At 43.0% G+C, this 16,382-nt stretch overlaps 3 protein-coding genes across 3 annotated transcripts; 1 reads left to right on the plus strand and 2 right to left on the minus strand.

Annotated features, from left to right (window-relative positions):
• Positions 1-79: 79 nt before the first annotated feature.
• On the minus strand, positions 80-5,790 carry foxred2 (FAD-dependent oxidoreductase domain containing 2). The gene is made up of 10 exons (XM_084570925.1): positions 5,624-5,790; positions 4,683-4,903; positions 4,072-4,377; positions 3,745-3,996; positions 3,336-3,653; positions 3,077-3,243; positions 2,809-2,974; positions 1,888-2,114; positions 1,643-1,813; positions 80-1,420 (listed from the first exon to the last, which is right to left on the minus strand). The coding sequence occupies exons 2-10, from the start codon at positions 4,898-4,900 to the stop codon at positions 1,188-1,190; spliced, it is 2,058 nt and encodes a 685-aa protein (XP_084427051.1). The 5' UTR covers positions 4,901-4,903; positions 5,624-5,790; the 3' UTR covers positions 80-1,187.
• A 1,226-nt stretch (positions 5,791-7,016) lies between these two features.
• On the plus strand, positions 7,017-10,457 carry hmox1a (heme oxygenase 1a). Its single transcript, XM_084570217.1, has 6 exons — positions 7,017-7,375; positions 7,455-7,504; positions 7,607-7,718; positions 7,810-8,025; positions 9,872-10,144; positions 10,277-10,457. Exons 1-6 carry the CDS (start codon positions 7,262-7,264, stop codon positions 10,439-10,441), a joined length of 930 nt encoding a protein of 309 aa, XP_084426343.1. The 5' UTR covers positions 7,017-7,261; the 3' UTR covers positions 10,442-10,457.
• Positions 10,458-10,600: 143 nt separating this feature from the next.
• Positions 10,601-16,361, minus strand: mcm5 (minichromosome maintenance complex component 5). The gene is made up of 16 exons (XM_084571245.1): positions 16,072-16,361; positions 14,917-15,043; positions 14,706-14,834; positions 14,456-14,628; positions 14,227-14,382; positions 13,967-14,136; positions 13,709-13,880; positions 13,512-13,623; positions 13,273-13,416; positions 13,126-13,191; positions 12,874-13,050; positions 11,921-12,033; positions 11,704-11,832; positions 11,462-11,604; positions 11,110-11,237; positions 10,601-10,901 (listed from the first exon to the last, which is right to left on the minus strand). Exons 1-16 carry the CDS (start codon positions 16,245-16,247, stop codon positions 10,800-10,802), a joined length of 2,217 nt encoding a protein of 738 aa, XP_084427371.1. The 5' UTR covers positions 16,248-16,361; the 3' UTR covers positions 10,601-10,799.
• Positions 16,362-16,382: the final 21 nt, after the last annotated feature.

Here is a 16,382-nt window from a genome sequence, read left to right on the forward strand (position 1 = left end):
AGTTTATCTAAGTCTAAGTCTAAGTCTATTTATCTTTATTACCGGAGATATTTCTTTCTCTGCTGCCAAAACGCTCAGTAGTAACATTATTCTTCAAAGTGCTTTTTTGCCTCCAGGGAGACGTCACAGCTTGTTCCAAAATGTGTCTCATGCCCCCACGTCATGACTCGCACTTGTTTTGGTACTCTGACATCGTGAAAATCTTAAATCAAAAACTGTATTCATTCAAATAAAATAAAAAACAAAGCCTGTCTTCCGTCACTGATGAATGTTTAATCATTTAACGTCGTATAAAATGCATAACAATCCGCCATGACAGCCTCCCTCCACCTGTACACCTTTACATAATACAGCTCTCTACGATATGAAAATAGTTTAATGTATATTTGTGAAGAATAACAACAATATAGGTGCTTTTAAAGGATAAGACAAATCTCCAGTGTTGGTTTGGACCCCTAGACGTCACACGATGAGTCAGGGGGACAGAAGAGGAAAGTTAAAGTGGCCATCTTGAAGATTTTCACTTAAATATATCTCCGTTAAGTCACTATCCATGAGGTAAAACAATGGCGACTGAGCCTACAGCCCACAGATTAAAGTATTGCACTGTTTATACATTTGCATTATTAAAAACTTGATGTCTGTGGAGACGTTTTTCAGCAAAATTGCTGCATTACGTTGCTGCTAGCATAATCTGTATTTACAGATGTCTGGACATGAATGCAGGCAACAGTTGATAGACTGCTAATGGCTAATTCTGCGGCTTCACACTAAAATGATTTAACCGGCAAAACACAAGTTGGCTTTTATTACAAAGTAGTATTTCATCACTTCTTCTGCCAGAAAATCAGTTTTCATGAAGTAACGGAACAAGATGAAGCAACCACAGTGATGAAATATTCGAGATTGCCACTTTAAGCTTATAGTTTCAGACTCTCTTCTGGTAAAGTACAGAATAATTGTACTTCTTTGTGACACTTAGACGTGATCAAAATGAAGAAAGGGAAGTCGGTCTTTGGTTGAAACAGTCGCACAAGCCATAAACAGGGTGGGAGCCAGTGATATGTAGGATGGCAGTCTGTGCAAATACTCTGTCTTGCAGGGGGAATGCCTATGGGCGCAGGAGGTAGCAGTTCGGAGGGACTTAAACAGCATCATGTAGCTTCGACCCACGTTTAATAAAACAATCAGAAGTCAAGTTTCAGTCCTGAAGACACGGAGGCTCCAGCTGGTGCCAGGTAGTTGGGGAACGCTGTGTCAGCCGCTGATGTGCCTGCATCCTGATCAGCTGGCATCGGTCCGGACTTATGAACGTGCTGCGACAGCCGAGCGCCGTGGGTGACGCCCTGCTGCTTCAAGTATCCCTGCTGGCAGAACAGCGGTGGCTTGCGGTGCGTAAGAGATGAACGGAAACATGATTCTAAAAGACAGGATGAAAAAAGGCATCAGTGAGGGAAACAATCTGCTCTGGGGGTGTAGTTGCAGAGGTGACAAAGTTGAACATTTGTGCCTCCATTAACAAAAATCTTCCGGACTTAACTGTTTTCCAGCAAATGTCCAGTTTGAATCCCTCATAAATATCTTAACTGGGCCTCTTTTAGCAATGCCTTAATACTTTATGAACATCAGCTGTCAGTTTTACCTGCATAGAAGGCCCTGAGGTCGGCCTGGACACAGTGCTCCAGGAAGCGCCGCAGAGGCTGGATGTGCGATACGGGACCGTCCCATTCTGTGAGGAAGTCCTCAACGATGTGATGAATAGCCTTGGGCCTCGGTAAAGTCCAGCCGTGGGGGCGCAGCTTCATTTCTTCATCTGCCACAAAAAAAAAAATTTTTAAAAAAGTATATTAACTTTCTGATGGTACATGTAGCAGAATCTCTACTCACCAGAAGGAAGCGTGTCATAATAGTATAAAACAGGGTGTAGAAAGTTGGATTTCCAAGCTTTGGTCCAGTCTGTTTCTGCCCTGTTACGCCCCAGGTAGTCTATCTTCTCCTTCCCGTACTGCATGACGACAACTATCAGGCCATGGTTGGAGACCTCTCGGCCGGTTAGGGAGGAGAACTGAGGCAAGGCCTGGAGAGGGAACTCTTCCAGGTACTCGCAGTAAGAGCTTCGGGTCAGGAAAAGAGGAACGGACAAACAAATAAATAATTGTCGGTTAGCAAAAAGGTCAGGTAAAGTCAACTCCAGCGCTAACATGTCCTAGATCCCTGAGACCGATCAGGACTGATAACCTGATGTTGGTGTGTTGGTTCAGATCCAAATTAACCTGTTATAATTCCCAAAGTCAAACAGTGATAGATCTGTGCTCCGTGAGGTAAAGTCACTGTTTTTATCAATGGAGTCTGGAGTCAGGTGTCACTTCCCATAATTAAAGCCACCTGACAGCAAGTGGTGAATATACTTAAACTGATATTAGTCTTTTCAGATGGTTAGAACATGTTTTGCTACTGGTCCCATCCACAGCCGTTGAGCTACTTTAAATTAGGGGCATGCTGACCGACTTCTCTTGGAAATAATACGCAACACCTCAGAGAAACTGAACTAATCCTTTAAAAGCTATGGAGGTCTGGGTGGCTAAAGACAGTAAACGTCTTAATGTCGACCAACTGAGTGGAGAAATTAAATAAGAAAGAGGTAAAATATTGTGGAAATACCAGAAGTCTCTGGAACCAATGTTTATCTTGAAGTAAAATTGTTTAAAAACTGAAACGATACTGAATTGAATCGATTCAGGAAGTCGGTAGCGACACCCAGCCCTACTCAGAATCACTACAGGCCACATCGAACTAGCGTCCGCTTACCCTCGAAGGAGTATAACATCCCCGAGCACCTCAAACATCTGGTACGGCCCGGAGGCCTCGCCGAGACGCTTCAGGATCCAGGACTGCAAATGCGTCGTCAACACCTTTGTCGACGGCCACGGGCTGCCGTGGTAACGATGCTCCAGCACCCGGTGCACGGCTCGCACTGAGGCAGAAAGTCCATACGGTTCCCTTTAAATATCACACTGATACTCATGCATTGGCGGTAGAGAACGGAAAGCTTTATTAACAAATCGAAGCGTCTCACCTGTGTAACGGAATCCATGGACGAAGCCGCCGGCGGACGAGCGGTAGTCTCTTGAGTGAGCAGCGGTTCCCAGCACAAACAAGCCAGGCGTGTTCTTGCCTTCGTACCAGGCCGTCACCCCCGGCAACCTCCCTTTTGCATTCTCACTGTTCGGTGGGCAGGAGGAGCTGAGGAGATTTTTTTTCATTATCTATCTCATATATATAAATGAAACAACTTGGCATTATGTAGACTTAATCATACACGAGTGAATCCATACCCGTCGAATATGCTGAAGTTGAACCGGAACCCGAGACATCGAATCACTCGGTCGTACGGTTTCCGCATCGGGAAGTTGTCGATATGATGCCCTGGCAGTTCTTCGCCTGTCACTTCAGATCTATTCGTCTCCTCTTTGTTTTGCACGTACTTGTTTAAAGTGAGATACAACCGTCCCTTCTTGTCTTTCTCCTTTCCACCTGATCTCCTCCGGCCTTCCTCCTTTCGTTGAGCGATAACTATTTTCTCCAGGCGCGCCTCCACCAGCCCGTCCAGGGACTTCAGCTGATACGTGTCTATTAGCTCATTGTTCACAGCTCTGAGAAACAAAAACAAGAAGTCCGTTTAGTTTAAAATACCTCTTTGCCTCACCTTTTTGGTTATTATCTTTTAAAGCGTCTTCCCTTTACCTGAGATCTCCAACGTAATGCGTCTGCCAGGCAAGTCTGACGGGACTGGAACTGAGCATGTGCACCCGACTCGCTCGTCCCAAGATGCTCTGGGCCGTTTCAAAAGCAGAGTTCCCCTTTCCCAGAATTAGCACAGCCTGGTCCTTGTAGTCCTCTGGGTTAGTGGAGATGGACTCGTAGCCTTCCACCAAATCGGAACCGACAAACTCGACCTTCTGAGGAACCCACAAACCTGTGGCTACCAGGAGGACGCTGAGGGAAACAAGAAACACAATGAAATCTACAATTTAAAAGCTTTCATCTGAGGTTTAGTGTGACACTAAATACCCGCAGGTGTAGTCGGACGCGTGCTGATCGGTTAGGACGTAGCTCCTTCCAGCGCCTGATTGCACGGCTCTGATCCTCCCGATGTCCACCCCGTACCGGACCCTCAACCCGAGCTCCTTCACAAACATGGACAGGTAGAGAGGGAAGGCGTCGGCCGGAGGGTAAAACTCGCTGCTCACTCTCTTGAACAAGAGGTCGGGTTTGTCGCTCAGCAGCGAGTTCCAGTCGTGGCGCAGGTTGAACTCTCGGTTCCGCCTCCCGGTGTAGATCTTGTTGATGCTGATGAGCTTCCTGTGCCTGGGATACCTTGGGACGAAACGAAACAGAGCAGGGATAGCATGACCTCACTTGTGAACATAGAGAAGACGTCTAAGGACACCGAGCGAGGGAGAACTGTCTGAGCTTGTCCAGCTACAGAAACTCGTGGAACCATCATGAAGCATCTTCTCAATGTGTAGTTACATTTAGAGGAGGTGCGTGTCAGGGCCCCCCTGGAAGCTACGTCGTAGACATGCAACCATAAATCAAGCTACATACTCTAAAAAGTTCCTGCCGTTCCAAAAGTTCCCCACTACTGCACCACATGAAAAACTCTCACATGAGTTCCTTACCTGTTGAAGAAGCTCCCAGGTCCCGAGTTCCTCTCCAAGATAACGTAGTCTCTCCCGGCCTTGGACAGGAAGTGTCCCATCTGTAGCCCGGCAGGCCCGGCTCCGAGCACACAGTAGTCATAGCGGCCCGTCCCGTTGTGGTAGCGGTCATCGAAAGAGGAGCTCACGACGAAGCCAGTCAGGGTGAAGAGGATGAAACGAGAAAAGGTCGGCTCCATAACCTACCGCACAAGATGGAGGGATTAGGGAAACGCATGAATATAATATGGGACTGGAGCCTATCCCGGTTGTCATTGGGTGAAAGGCGGGGTAGGCAGGTTGCCGGTCTATCGCAGGGCTAACCTAAAGAGCATGTCTTTGGACGGTGGGAGGAAGTAGACATGTAGACACAGGGAGAACATGCAAACTTGGCCTGGATTAGAACCCAGAACCTTCTGGTTAACCAGCCGCACCAGCCTTAACAATAAACAAACAGCACCTGAAAATCTATTTTAACACAATTTGGGATTTGGGACTATAAAACCAAAATATATAAACATGGTAGTGTTAGGTCGTTGTTTCAAATCCCCCCAAAAAGAAGAGATGTTTGCAAGTTATGTCAAGTTTTATTATTTATTTAGTTGACTCCCAGCCTGCAGAGGTATTTGGGCCATGATGGGCCAACAGCAGCAGCAATCAATTCCGTGTTATGAAGCATTTCTGAGCAAATCCAAGCTTGATGAGACGCTAAAGAGATAAATTAACGACTCAAAGGAGTTCAAACCGGGTGAAGAGAGAGACAGCAGCAGCAGCGGGCTGTGGGTAAGAAGAATCCCCCGGGTCTCCATGAACTATCCAGCCGACGTTATATCACTGTGCTGGGGATGCGCCGCCTCCCGGAGCAGATGTGAGGTCGGTTTATTATCTAACAAATCACAGAAACACGGAGAAGCCTTCGTTACCTTTTTTTTTTTTTTTTATATCAGCCGATGCCTTGTGCGCACCATCCGGGGTCTGAAGTCTGCCAGGGTCGCTACATGTTTCCTCTTCAACATTTATTTTTTTTTTTTTAAAAACGCGATCCGTTTGGGTTGTGTTGTGTGTCCCCTCTGGAAAATAAGACCCACTAGCTCAACCCACTTCCCCTCTGCGTGGTGAAACACCAATGGAGGAACCGCTTACATCAGAGGGCGTGATCAGAAAAATACCTCAGAATAAAAAAAATAAAAAAATAATAAAAATTAGACCAGAAGAAAAGAGAAGTGCATGGTTTATTTAATATACACTGCTTTGATTTATTAAGATGAGACTTTATTTGTGTTAAAGCTGCACGGCAACACACTGCAAATATGTATATATATATATATATATTAAAGTTGCATAATAAATAGAAGAAATACAAAACATAAAATTACATACACAATTACATAAAATTTATTTAAATAAAAGTGTGATACTATAGGAAATTACAACTTTTTTCTTTATTTAATCGTACATATACTAATTAATCTGAGCTTGAACATGAAAACAGATTTCAAATGGCAAAATTGGATTTCATTATGAGGAGTGTTTCAGCCACTACCGAGAAAAAATATCTACACACGTAATTGGATAGTCCTACAACCAATCAGAGCCACTTACAAGCAGTTTAGGCTTCTGCGTCAATTTCACAGACACTAACTCCGTAGCCTTATGTGCATCTCCCTGGAAATGTAACTTCAGCCACAAGAGCTGTGATTGATCAATTTGGTAGCAGCGTGTTTCCAGTTTAGTATTTCCGGCTGCTTCTCCATCTCCGCAATATTCGAATCGATTGTTTTAGATCAATAAAGATGGAACATGTTACCTGAGGAGGTTCGGATATACAAACATTTTGTATCACCATTGTTGAAAACTGAAGCGAAGACAAACCCGACACAGTGCTGACTAAAGTTAGAGCACACATATAAATGGCTCACATCATCGTAGGCTACGTCCGTAGGTTGGGCTATGTCCCGCAGTACTCTAAATGAGCCTTTATTCTCCTTCTCCTTAATGCCTCAATCGCTGTTATCTGAATGTTTTAGATATCTTATCTGTTTTGTTGTAAGCAAATTCAACACCATGGCGCTCAGATTATGTGGATGACGCTGCAACTTCACCGCATAAAGCTACACCTACAAGATCTTTGCAGGAGCGTAATCAGTTCCCAAGGGAGTGACCAACAGAGCAACTTTCCACCACAGGAAATTTGTGGGCGGGGGAAGTTGGTCTTGCTCCCTGGCTACGTTTTGACCTTCTGAGTGATATAATATTTTACATAGCACCGTTAGATTATTAATACTGAAGCATCAGCGTGTAAGAAGTATATTTTATCATCTTAATAACATGTAAGGTTCAAGCAAACTCCACAAGTTAGTTTAATTTCACCACAGAGGATTTTCTTTACGGATACAAGACAACTTTAAGTTGACCTTTTGATTTCTGCCTTGTCATGTTTTCTGATCCTGCCACATTAAAGTCTGCTTCGTCATGTGTAGCAGCTTCAAGTTCTAGTAAAATGACTCGGCAGTCACACTTCCCTTTTGAGTCAGCAGCTACAGCGTCACGGTAGTATAAATATGAGGCAGGACGGAGTCGAGAGGCCACAGTGGATCGACCGCTCAGAGGAAGTGACAACTGACAAGACGACGCTCCAGCCAGCATTAACCATCGAAGACTTCAGTTTGCTCAATGTAAGTTAAAACGAATCAAAAACGTCTTTATTCGTGTTAAGTGTGACTTTTACTAAGATCTTTATTAAACCTGGGACAGATGGAGAACATGAAGAGTGCAAGGAAAAATGACTCCGGCGAAGCTGGCAGGTACGTCAGTATAGATTTCAAAATAAAAGTTTTAGCTGGATTTTTTAGGTTTTTATGTGTATATTTATATACAGTGTCTTTGTTCTCTTTCTGTGCCCTCAGTGATTTATCAGAGCAGATAAAAGCCGCCACTAAAGACAACCACGTGAGAGCAGAGAACACGCAGCTGATGCTGAGTTATCAGAAGGGACAAATCACTCTGCAACAGTACAAGGTAAGGAGTACAAACTGAACTACGTACACCACCACCACGTCTTCTATTTTATTTATTTTTTCTCTCACGGTGTATGTTCTGCTTTCGCCAGGTCCTGCTGTGCTCCCTCTACGAGATCTACAAGGCTCTAGAAGAAGAGCTGGACAGGAATTCCTCCCATCCAGCTGTTGCTCCGATATATTTCCCTCAGGAACTCGCCCGTGTGGAATCACTGGAAAGTGATCTGGAGCATTTCTTCGGCTCGGACTGGAGGAAGAGGGTGGTAGTCCCTGCAGCCACGCACAGATACGAGCAAAGACTGCGAAAGGTGAGTGGGAAAGATGAGCTGTTAAATTCAAATCAACACAAAGCAGCTGACCTTATGACAAATTCAGTCTGTTAGATCACCTTAAATTTAACAGACTCACTGCGGCTTGTCAGATTTTCTAAAAGAGCCTTTCTCTATTTGAAAAAGTTTATCGCATTTCCTTTTTCTGAAGAGTTTTTTTTTTCCAAATGTTTAGCAGCAGTTTTCTGGTGTAGCTAGACAGAGAGATGGTCTTCATACCTATCCTTCACTCACGTACGCCAAACTAACAAAAAGCCAAACTAAAACAAACTGGACTTGTTGCATATATCTGGTCATCAGATCCTAATGCATGTTTCAAGTGTGAACCATTCACAAGATATGTTCCACCGGACATTTAGAATTAAAGAAGCGACTTAGATAAAACATCCTCGAGGAAATTTAACAAGTCAAGTTGCCTTTGTATCAGCTTTCTTTTGCAATGACCTGGATGACTCAGAGTCTTTGCAGAAATACTACCCGGCATATTCAATGAGAAAGGCAAATTGAAAGTGCCTTTTTAAAAATAATTCAAACAGAGAAAGCCAAAAAGATTGTTGCTTGTGACCTTTGTTCCTTATTTTTTTTTAGACTTCCACAGAAAAGGAGGTTGGTTAGTCAACCATTTCAGCCATAACGTCATTTATAGCAGACTATTTCTGCTAATATATTGAATTTAGTCAAATAATTTAGCCATTTCTTCAGTTTTAACCAACTATTTAACCTAGTACATTGCTTTTAACCAACTATTGTTGCAATGTCATGATTGTAAGCCAACCTTTCTGGCTAATTCGTGAAATTTAGTTCAATATTTTAGTAATTTCTTTAGTTTTAGCAAACTATTTAAGCTGGTACTTAACTTTTAATCAACCATTTCAGCCATAACGTCATTTATAGCAGACTATTTCAGCTAATATATTGAATTTAGTCAAATATTTTAGCTATTTCTTTCGTTTAACCAACTATTGAACCTAGTACATTACTTTTAACCAACTGTTGTTGCAATGTCATGATTGTAAGCCAACCTTTCCAGTTAATTTGTGAAATTTTGTGCATTTTAGTCAATTGCTTAGTTGTAGCTAAATATTTAAGCTAGTACTTTACTTTTAACCTACTATTTAAGCTATTTAAACATTTTTAGAAAGCCATTTTAGATAATTTATTAAATTTAATCCAATACTTTAGCCAATTCTTTAGTTTAAGCTAACTATTTAAGCTAGTAGTCTGCGCTACATTAGTTTTAACTGATTATTAGCCTGCAGCGAGTTCCGTATTTTTAGCCAACCATTTCAGTTTATCCTTAGTTTTAGTTAACTATTTAAACTAGTACATCGCTTTTTCAATCATTTCCTTATTATTAGCCATCTGTTTTAGCTAATGTATTACTATTAGCTAACTATTTAAGCTAGCCGCCTACACTACATTACTTTTAACTATTAGCCTGCAACAAGTTACTTATTTTTAGCCGTTTCAGTTTATCCTTAGTTTTAGCTAACTATTTAAACTAGTACATTGCTTTTTCAACCATTTCCTTATTTTTAGCCGCCTGTTTTAGCTAAAGTATTATTATTAGCAAACTATTTAAGATAGCATTCCTGTAAGTTTGTCATTTTTAGCCAAACATTCGGCTTCGTTTGTCAGTTTTAGACATTTTATTCATTATAGCCATTGATTAAAATGTATGCACTAGCATAGACTTTCCCAGCAGTGTCATCATTCATTTTAGCCAAAAGTTTATGCTAGTACATTACTTTTAGACGTTTAGGGAAAAGGACAGGCAAAGAAAAGATATTCTGTGACCGTCATCTTCTGTTTCTAAATTTTTTAGGTCGGCAAAGATAACCCCGAGCTGCTCGTGGCCCACGCCTACACCCGATACCTCGGGGACCTATCAGGGGGACAAGTGCTGGGAAAAATCACCCAGAAGTCTCTCGGGTTGAGCAGCAAAGAGGGCCTGTCGTTTTTCTCCTTCCCTGGCGTGTCCAGCCCCAACCGCTTCAAGCAGCTGTACAGGAGCCGCATGAACAGCATCGAGCTGACGGAGAAGGAGAAGGCGGCGGTGCTGGAGGAGGCCGTGTCGGCCTTCGAGTTCAACATCCAGGTGAGATTTACTGCTCCCACAGTCCCTTAGAGGCAGAAGTGCTTCTCAAACCGATCCAGAAAGGGGAACTGAATCCAACGTATGCAGAACCTCCCAAGTTGCTGATCATCTTTAAAATTTGTTTTCTCCCAGGTTTTTGATGACTTGCAGAAAATGTTGAGTGTCACAACGGAAACCGGGGACCAATCAAACGCCAGATTCCCAGCGGTCGGGCTTGGATCTTCACCCATTGTGCAGGTCACCGTGGGGTTATGCGTCGCTGTGGCCACTATTGGAATGGGAATCTATGCCTTGTAGGCTTTACTTGTGTATATACTGATGATACGCACTAACAGCACTTTACTCCTTTAAATGAAACAAATCAAATGACTGAAATTTGTGCCTGATTTATGTAATGAATCAATATATTTGTATCTTTATATGATTTGTGTCCAATAAAGAATCTGAACAAGTCTCTTAATACAACTTCAAATACTTTATTTTTCTTTAAACAGAACATGGAGACATTTTTAACTTCACAGAAAACATTATAACCACCTTTTATTCATCGTTTTAGCATATTATTATTACTCAAAGACGTTCAATGAAGGATAGAACAGCAAAAAAAAAAACTATTTACATCAACAACATGGGAATGAATCAAGCTCAGTTTCCTCTACTTGACTCTGTAGAGCACTTTCCTCTGCATGCGGTGCTGGAGCTCGCCCCTCCTCAACATCAGGTGGAGGACTTTGTAGATGGCGTGCTCTGGATATTTCTGTAGAGGAATTTAAAGCATTGAATTTATTTTGTAGTAGCAAATAGTAGGTTGAGAAAGTAGGAGACTGCAGCACTGAATGCACCGACAACTAAATCTATTTAGCTTCTTTGTTGGTCAAGGACTTGTTGTCCCATTTATACTCAACGGAAATTAAATTTTCAGGATATTTGGTCCCAAAATGTGCAGATTTTTTTTCCACACTGACCTGTTTGGTGAAGTCCTGGACGATGCTGTGCTCCGACACCTGGGAGCCGATAGCAAAGCGCCTCTTCAGTTGCTTCTCGACACGGGAGATCATTTCCTGGTCCTCCTGAGAAGTGAAGCCCTCCACCCCTAGAACCAAAATGAGGTTGGAGAGATGTTAACAACAGGACAACTGTAATGGTGCAACACAAATACACAGCTTTATTATGGAGATTATTGCAACGGTTCAATGTTTTGTTGGGTGTCACAGCCGACTCAGTGTGAGGATGACTGATAGCTAGGGAGACATTAAAATAAAAAAAAAATGTGCAGGTTTGATGTTTGTTTGATAAAACTTTAAAAACACCACACACCTGAGAGGCTGCCAGACAGAGCAGCATCTAGAGTGGAAACCTGGAAGAGTCTGAGGGCCTCGTCCACCTCTTCTTCTCCGGCCACCGCCTGCAACTTCATTTTCGCCAGAGACTCTGCGATACGTATCACAGCCTCCAGCTGCCTGCAAACGCAGAAACATAAATGATTATTCACGGTGCATCAAAGGTGGAGGGACAAAGGGAAACGCTCTGAACTTAATATGAAGAGAGTTAAACGCTACCTGACGGTGATGGGGATGGAGGGTCTCTTGTCGCTCTCTCGTTCGTGCTCTCGCGCTCCACTCCTCATCACCACGTATCTGTTCTTCAGCTTCTCAGCCGCCGCCGCAGACAGACGAGGGCCGCACTTACTGCAAAGACAGATCAGTGTTAATGAAGACGGGACCGAGAGCATTAATCGTTAAGGTTGTCGTATTTATGACATGCTGCGGGACTCACGTTCTCGAATAGGCGATGTATTTCTTGAACGTGGCCAGGGGGATCTCGCCCTCAACGCCCTCCGTCTGCGTCTGGGCGCTCAGGTGGACGTTCATCACGTGACGAGCCAGCGTCTACGAACAAATTGTCAACGTTAAACTCAATAATCTAACAGACAGAAGGATTTAAAAAAATAAAAGCAGGAAAATACTACAACTTTTTTTAGTTAGCCATTTCAGCGAGTTTATTAAATTTTGTCCAATATGTTAGCTAAAACTAAAGGAATGGCTAACTATTTAAGCTAACATTACTTTCAACCAACTATTTCAGTATTTTTAGCCAACCATTTTGGTTAATTTATTACATTTAGTCCAATATTTTAGCCATTTCATTATCTTTAGCTAACCATTTAAGCTATTTCTGAACTTTAGCTAATTATTACAGCTAGTTTATTACATTTAGTCCAATGTTTTAGCAATATCTTTAGTTTTAGCTGATTATTTATGCTAGTACATCACTTTCAACTAACTATTTCATCATTTTTAGCCAGGCATTTCAACTAATTTATTAAATTTAGTCATTTATTTAGTTTAAGCCAACTTTTTAAGCTATTGTAGAAATATTTCAGGTGATTTATTACATTTAGTCAAGCATTTTATCGATCTTTTTTAGCTATAGTCAGCTATTTAAGCAAGAATATTACTTTCTACCAACCATTTCAGCCATTTCATAATTTTGAGCTAACTATTTCAGCTAATTTATAAAATTTAGTCAAATTATAGTCATTTCTTCTGTTTTAGCTGACTATTTAAGATGGAACATTACTTTTTACTAACTATTTCAGCCATTTTTAGCCAACTATTATAGCTAATTTATAAAACTTGGTCAAACATTTTGTTTTTATTTATTTAGCTTTTGCTAACTTAGCTTCTTTTAGCCAAACATTTCAGCATCAAACCACGCGGCCTCCTCACCATGTCTCTCTGCTGGTCGTGGTGGTCCTTGATGATGAAGATCATGTCGAAACGGGACAGGATGGTGGGCATGAAGTCAATGTTGTCCTCGCCCTTTGTGTCGTCCCAGCGGCCGAACACGGAGTTGGCAGCGGCCAGCACCGAGCAGCGGGAGTTCAGGGTGGTGGTGATGCCGGCCTGAGTGGAGAACACGTGTTAAGTTTCCTCTAACTACAGCGAAGACATTATGTCAGCTTTAAAAACGGGTAATACCTTAGCGATGGAGATGGTCTGCTGCTCCATTGCCTCGTGGATTGCCACTCTATCGTCTTCTCTCATCTAAATGACAAGTTTTTAAATTTAATCCTGAGGAATAAATGAAGGCAAACATGAATGTCCTGCAACTCGGTTTCGTTTTACCTTGTCAAACTCGTCAATGCACACAACGCCGCCGTCAGCCAGCACCATGGCTCCTCCCTCCATGATGAATCCACGGGTGGCGGGGTCTCTCAGCACAGAGGCAGTCAGACCAGCTGCACTGCTGCCTTTACCTGAGGTATAAACCTGACGGGGACAGAGTTGAGACTTAGTATCAGCAGATTTACAAGTTAGCAAAACACAGCCCACGACAAGATTAGCTCTGGAGACTGGTTAAATACCCCGATAGGTGAGCATCTCTCTACGAACTTCAGCAGCTGAGACTTGGCTGTACCAGGATCTCCCAGCATCAGGAGGTTGATGTCGCCCCTACGAGTGAGACCGTCGGGAAGCCTAAAGGACGACGACATACAAGCATTAACAAAACGTGCAAGGAGGAAAATGTACACGCTCCTCACATTGCTTTTGAAGGCATCACCTCTTTCTTGAACCTCCAAACAACAGGCAGGTGATGGCCTTTTTCAGATCGTCGCTGCCGTAGATGGAGGGAGCGACGGATCGAGCAAGGGAGTTGTAGACGTTAGGAGAAGCAGCCAGAGCTCTCAGTTCCTCCTCCTCTTGTGGAGACACTGATCCAGTAGCGCCACGACCTGGAAGAGAAAACGGGAAAAATAAAAAAAATTAACCGGGGCTTGAAAGTTTCTAGAAATATGCAGTTTTAGTGCAAAAACTTTACCTGCTCCTTCTGTGTCCACCTGGATGCCGACAACTCGCAGGTATGACGCACGAATTCCAACGCCAACTCCCTTCTCTTTGCCTTTGGCCTTTACGGCAGCCATCTTCTTTATGGAGTAGATACCCATAATGGTCACCCTGTTCCCTGGGACCACACGGTCACACAAATACCTGAGAAAATAAAAACATTTGAGCTCACATGTCTAATTTTATATTAGCAGAAAATCCGGGGTTGGTTGTTGCCTTGGGAACGCTCCTTACCTGTCGCAGTAGAGTTGGAGGTGACGGGGCATCTCTCCATGTGGCACGGCATCCGGAGACTCCTGCAGGCGCAGCGTCTGGAAGTCGACACAAACGCATCGGTCCGGGATGATAAAGTAAGGGTCCACGGGACACTTCACGCCGCCGGCGTTCTCACTGACAAAAGAGAGAGTTTGTTGTAAAAGCAGCTCGATGAGTGGAGTTGAGATTTCCTGTGGGCGATACTCACTTGTTGCACTTGCGTGGCAGAGCGTAGCCCTGCAGGCCCGGAGGCAGAGGGATGTTGTTGATGACGGAGCGGCAGCCGCGACACTGCAGACACACCCTGGTAGCCTTCGCCTTCACAGCTGTGGCCGAGATGATGATGCCGTGCACCTTCACCAGACGAGACACCTGCTCAGACTGCAGAGGAGAAATAACGCTGTGATCAAACTGCCACCGGTGAGTACGACATCATTCACAAAGAGCTGTGTAGGTACCTTAAGGCCTCGAATGGAGGCATGGTGTGCGTCGCTCTTCAGCGTGACCTGGATGTCTTGAACCGTCTCCTCCCCTACGGGCCGGGGACGAGTCACCTCGTCGGCCACGTCCTTCGCAGCTTCCTCCAGCTGTGAATAAGACCACGTTGTTTGAGGACGTTTTGACAGGCGCTGTGACTAAATTTAAAAGACGGCAAAGGAGAAGACTCACCAGAGGCAGATTCTCGGTAGGCAGCTTGTAAAGACAGTCCGACAGATCCTCGTCAAAGCTGGCCAGGTCCTCCATCTCCACCTCCACCCAGTACTCCCCCATAGTGTAGTGTCGCTTTAGCTCATCTCTGATTGAAGGAAAAACATAAGAATGTGATGTTGAGAAAAAAACAAAACAATATAGAACAAAGGAAATACTCCAAGCTAGAAGACTAGTTTTAAATATTTATTAGCTACTGTCAAGGATTTAAAATTGAAAAATTCAAGTTTCATAAAATTTCATTCTGACCGATTTATTCTATAGTTTAATTAAAACATAGTTTTTCTCTGAGTGGGACTAGGAGAAACAGTATTTCACACCTCTGTATGTTTTTAACAACAAATTTTGGAAGTAACAATAAACTACTACAATAAACAATTGAAAATACGGAGGATCAAAGTCACCCAAAATAACTAATGAAAGAAAAAGTGCATCTAGGATTCACTATTAAACAAGCAGTCATTAATTAGATGTATTTGAATGTGAAGCAGGAGCGTTTTGCAGGTATTTTTATTACATTTATTGACAGATACATGTACTTTATTTTAATATTTTTGGCAGCTTTGGTCTTCCGTAGGATCCAGCATTCTCTTTTAAATACACAGTCATTCATTTGTGAAGTAGGTGGAGTTCGAATCACTTTTGTTACATTTAATGGCAGATACATTTAATTATTTATTAGCGTTTTTTTGCCGCTTTGGTCTTCCATAGAATTTTACCCTTCTATATTCAATGCACATTCATTCATTCGACACATTTATATGTGAAGCAGGTACATTTCGTAGGCATATTTGTTACATTTAATGGCAGATGCATATATTTAGTTTTATTATTTTGCCCACTTTTGTTTTCCATAGATTTCACCTCTCTTCCCCACTCTTAATAAACTGACAGTCACTGATCAGATGTGTCCTCACTGTTAACGCCTTTCTGTTTTTATGTGAAGCCTGTATAGTGTAAGTATTATTTGATGCTGCATTTACACTTATTTTACAGGACTTATTTTAATTTAAGTTGGATATTTTGGCAGATGTGGACTTCTAAAGATTTACCCCTCTGCTCCTCTCTAATGAACACACAATCACTACTTTTACGTCCCCCTCGTTTCTAACTCACCTGTATTTAAATGTGAAGCCGGTTCGGTCGGTTCCGACTCTGAACTGACGAAGGAACTCGCGGAACCGCTTCTTAATCTGGATCCTCTTCTGTCCGCCTTCGTCCACGCCGCCGGGCCCATCTCCTCCTCCGAAGCTGTCGCTGTAGTACACTCCCGGGTCGTCAAAGCCGGACATGCTGAACCAGGTCGATGGATAAAAACGGCACAAAGAAGGAAGACTAATAAACCGCAGGTAAAAACTGTCTGGAGACAAAGCTGCTGCGTGTCTGGTTCGCGGCAAAAACTAAACTCCTTCCCGTCTGTTTCCCGC

Source organism: Chelon labrosus (genome assembly GCF_963514085.1).
Source record: "Chelon labrosus genome assembly, chromosome: 21".
Classification (NCBI taxonomy): Eukaryota; Metazoa; Chordata; class Actinopteri; order Mugiliformes; family Mugilidae; genus Chelon; species Chelon labrosus.